This window comes from Lolium perenne, chromosome 4 (genome assembly GCF_019359855.2).
Source record: "Lolium perenne isolate Kyuss_39 chromosome 4, Kyuss_2.0, whole genome shotgun sequence".
Lineage (NCBI taxonomy): Eukaryota > Viridiplantae > Streptophyta > Magnoliopsida > Poales > Poaceae > Lolium > Lolium perenne.
Genome location: NC_067247.2, coordinates 44,615,591 through 44,620,110, shown reverse-complemented (window position 1 = coordinate 44,620,110; position 4,520 = coordinate 44,615,591). Strand labels below are relative to the sequence as shown.

Here is a 4,520-nt window from a genome sequence, read left to right as displayed (position 1 = left end):
TGCTCTACTGCGTTCGTCGTAGAGGAAGATCGAGCTCAGTATTTAGCTCCCTCTGACGCTAATTTGGGCTCTGACGGCCTCTGTTTTTCGTTTGATCACCTCCGGACTGACTGCCGGCCACCGCTGAAAAGAAAAGACTGATTGCCGCACCTTCATTAGTAATGGCGTGCTCGGTAAACTGCGTTGATTTCTGCCTCCCGTGCGGCACATATCGTTGGGGCCTGCTTGACACAGGCAAAAGACCATGTTATGTACTGCATTGCACGTTCTTGCATGAGAACACCAACTTTTCTTGCTTTTATTGATTTTAGGCGACTAATGCAAATGCTGGGTATTTGGTTGCCCAAACATATTTCAAGCAGAGGCTGAAGTTACCCAACACTGCCCGCTAAATAAAAGTTACCCAACACTGGCAGGTAATTTGATAGACATGCAAACATGTGAGCATTCCGACATATAATAAGCATTACCACACAGAACTAGTGCACCTACTACATTATTTAAGCACCACAAGTTAACCAAGCAATAGCTCATGATGCATGAAAAATTACCACCCGTGGGGTTAAGACCTGGTAGAATTAGAGGGAACATGACACCGCTTTTGAAATCAAACGTTGTCACACTCTTCCTACTCATGCCCCTCTTGCTCAAGCTAACTCCATCGGTTGTCATCCAAACTGCAAGACTGTCTTCACCGCCTCGGCTTGGTCTCTAGGGCTGTCCATTTTGGCGCAGCCGACAACAGTGTCGGTCAGATGAGCTGCATTGGTGCCACATGAGCCCTTACCCTCGGTTTTGACGGCGAGCTCATGTTCCTCGACCGGTAAAAACAATCCATGGCAAGCTCATGTTTCTCAACGAACTCCAAATGTTCCAATATGCCACCAAATAGTTAGTACCATATAAAATAGAATCATCAAAATGTTGTTGAGATGGACAGATCAATAGTGCAAAGATAGATCAAACATACACTTAGAAGGGCCACTTTTAAATCTACTTCCATACGGCTATAAAGATTCTCTTGTTGCTGTGAAAAAAGAAAGTAACTAGATTGTTAGCATAAGTGAGATTTTTGGTTCCAAGCAATTAAAGTTCCCATTGTGGCTTCTTATAATGGCTGAAACAATGGGTTCCTGTGGTAGAAAGATATGGCTTTGAATAGAGAGATTTTCTGCAGCTTAGGTTCTCATAAGCATAAAAGATCCGAGTGTGCAACATTAACCAAATGGTATATAGTGGTGTTTTTGTCATTGTCTCCTAAACCCTTACACTACATGAAGCGATATTGATCGTGAAGTTATAGCACACCCAAGTCAACAGAAAAATAAAAGCCTGGGAGACCAATAGAGTGAGAGAAAAAGATTGGGGAACATAATTAAGCTTTTCAGTGTTATAGGGGTTTACAACATGCATTTGAAAGAGATAGAGATAGCTATGTCTAGAGCTTCAGAGGCACCGCCAGTATGCATCACCAACTTCGAAGGAGAAGAAATAGATATTGTTGCGGCATATTACTGGTTAATTAGCTCTAACCGGTATCATTAGTGTTTTTTTCTTACTCCAACCAGTTACATGAAAAATGAATTTTGCAAGATCCTAATTTTGGGATTGCTTTTGGTGCAGCGATGTCCTTGTGTCACAAGTTGCTGTTTTATGTATGTTATATGAAAACCATATGTCTTCTAAGGAAAATACAACTATTTTAAGTCACTAATAATGTAAAAATTATTATACCACATTTAAGTAAGGTAATGTTTTTTATATATATTAGAGATCGCTCCCGTTTATTCATTTTCAAAATCTTTCCAACAAGTAACCGGGCCTATTGGGAATTAGAATTAAGCCTTCTCATTTTTGTAATTTATTTATTTTTCCTTATAACTTTAGTACCATATATATAAAAAATCCGCCTTGAAGCGAAACATTGCACCACCTCGAGAGATAAATAATGTACTTCTTGGAGTTATATATATTTATAGCTTTGAAACACAAATGAAATGTCTATCATTAAAATTTCAAGTGCTAAACTAGACCGACATTTCTTTACTTGTGTTATAACTATTTCTAATAGAAACTTGTTTGTTTAGTGGAATACTACCTCCTAAAGTATGCTAATATGGTTATAATTTCTTTGTAACTTCCATCTATCCAATTATCCATATTGTATTTGTATATATATCATAGATGGTTCTAGAGTATACCACTAAGAAAACATATCTTATATGTGCACAAAAGACTAGTATGCAGGTTAGTCCTGATTTGGTAGTGAATTTTAGATTGATTAGTGACAAGTTTAGGAGCACAAGTGCCTTAGGCCTTTCGCAATGGGGTCTCTTAGCGCGGCATCAGAGGTATTGTTCTTATGTGGCACTATATTAAATAAGATAGATTGGTGTTATATCTTAGCTAAGACACAACTGTTACACGTAGCCATAGGAAAAATCCATTCATCATAAGCTTTCGGGATAAAGACAAACAAAAAATGTCCTGTGAAGAGTCAATGCTGGAGTCGAATCTTGTCATTTTTTACATGGGACATAATTTTTTTCCCGTAAACTTATGTGAGAATATAGAATGTCCGGGTGTAGATGCAATTTTTTTTCTTCTGAAATTCTAACATTGTAAATGTGTATCCAAACAATGGGTTTGTATGCATCGATCCAGGAGCCGAGTTAAATTTCTGGTTATGGTTCCAAACAATGGGTTAGTACTACATATTTTCAAATGGGCCACTCGGACTATAATTAGCTGGCAAAAGCTCGTGTTGATACTTTTATCATGAAGTCATTCAAGGAACTGATGGACTCTCATCTGTTTCAAAGAAATTGAAGTTGTACTTTGTCCTAAGTCAAACTTCTCCTAATTTGATTGAATTATGAAAAAATCCAATATCTACAACTGAAAAATCGAACCTATGTATCTTAAGATATCTTTTTGAAATAAACAACATGAATCATACCTTAATGCTCAAATGATTTGTAACTTAGAGATCAAATAACCATGTAATTTAGATACATGGTATGCATAATCAGGCTGAGATACCCATGTTCCGAAGCGCAAAGTGAACACAACTGCTGGATCGCCAGCCTGAAGTCACCGGTGGAATCGGATGCCAAAACCCTGTCGCAAAGGATTCCCCGTCCAACTAGGCGTCTTCCCGGTGATGTTCGATTCGGCCACCACTTTTCGCGCGCTTTCGAGATGCTTCGCCTCCGTGGGGTGTCCAGACCAACCAATCAAAATCGCCTTTGCCCATGCCCGGCCGACACGCATGCCCTACCACCTTTCTCCTCACACGCCACGTCTCTCCCCCGGCCACACACGGCTCGCCGGCCGGCTATAAGTAAACTCAGCCGCCGCCCAGAAACGCCATTAGCCACCCAGTTACCTGCTCCATTTACCATTCACCTGATCCACTACCAATCTCCCTGCTCCACCGTCGACACACACAGAGCGAGCTCGTCTCTCGGGAGATCAAGATGAGCGATCCCAAGTACGCCTACCCCTACCCGGCGCAAGGTAGTACTGATCATGATCTTGATTTCAAGGATGAGAAAGAGGAATTGTTGCTGATCTGCCTTTTGGTTGTGCAGGTTACTACCAGGGAGGGCCGTACCAGGGTGGCCCGTACCAGGGGCCTCCGGTGATGGCGCCGCCGCAGTACGCCCCGCCGCCACCGAGGGCGCAGCCCAGCTTCCTCGAAGGATGGTATGTACATACAGCTAATTGCACCAATTATTCGACCTCTTATAGCTCAGTTAAGCTATGATCAAGAAGCTAATAATTACAGTACTTACTAACATACTCACTTTGTGCTTTTGTATTGTGTAGCTTGGCTGCGCTTTGCTGCTGCTGCTTGATCGACGAGTGCTGCTGCGACCCCTCCATCATCTTCGTCGGGTAAATCGACCAAGGAGCCGGCCTTCTTGGCCCGCGGATCGGATCGGATTCAGTGCGTGAACTGTACAGAAGAAATGGCGCGAAGAGTACCATCTTAATTAGTTACTAAGTTGTTGCTACGCCGTGATCTACATATATCAGCTCATATATATGGTTAATTTGTTATCTCACGGCGGTGTCTATGTATCTCGTCTCTAATTAGTATCACGAGTGCTTGATGATCTTATCTGATCTTTACCCGTGCGTCTCCCTTCTCCCCTATATGTGTGTACCTTGTCAGTGTTGCAAATGTGTGTTCCTCGATGGACAATTTCACCGGTGCATTTTTTGATTCGCTGCTCAACTATTCTGAGACTATATATTGCGCTTATAATTGTCAATGGATTGTGATTAATTTTAATTCCTCTTCTAATTGTGATTGGCTGGATACATGAGAGGAATGACGGTGAAAGGCAACAATTTGCAGAACTTATGCTGAAGCGAAGATTTATCCATATATAAAGCAGATATATTCGAGCAACAATGACGAAAGTATGTATATATAAAGCAGATATATTCGAGCAACAATGACGAAAGTATGTATGCGTTCAGACGCTCTCTGGAAAGTGCGAGCGAGTGCA

General features: G+C 41.4%; 1 protein-coding gene across 1 annotated transcript; it reads left to right on the top strand.

Annotated features, from left to right (window-relative positions):
* The first annotated feature begins 3,356 nt into the window (after positions 1-3,356).
* Positions 3,357-4,231, top strand: LOC127292338 (uncharacterized). Its single transcript, XM_051321707.2, has 3 exons — positions 3,357-3,519; positions 3,594-3,708; positions 3,832-4,231. Exons 1-3 carry the CDS (start codon positions 3,480-3,482, stop codon positions 3,902-3,904), a joined length of 228 nt encoding a protein of 75 aa, XP_051177667.1. The 5' UTR covers positions 3,357-3,479; the 3' UTR covers positions 3,905-4,231.
* Positions 4,232-4,520: the final 289 nt, after the last annotated feature.

Bases quoted from the DNA above. Each gene is read 5' to 3' on its own strand.
- LOC127292338 (XM_051321707.2), top strand. From the start codon at position 3,480: ATGAGCGATCCCAAGTACGCCTACCCCTACCCGGCGCAAG. The intron at 3,520-3,593 runs GTAGTACTGATC...TTGGTTGTGCAG, and splicing joins CTACCCCTACCCGGCGCAAG to GTTACTACCAGGGAGGGCCG. The intron at 3,709-3,831 runs GTATGTACATAC...TGTATTGTGTAG, and splicing joins CCCAGCTTCCTCGAAGGATG to CTTGGCTGCGCTTTGCTGCT.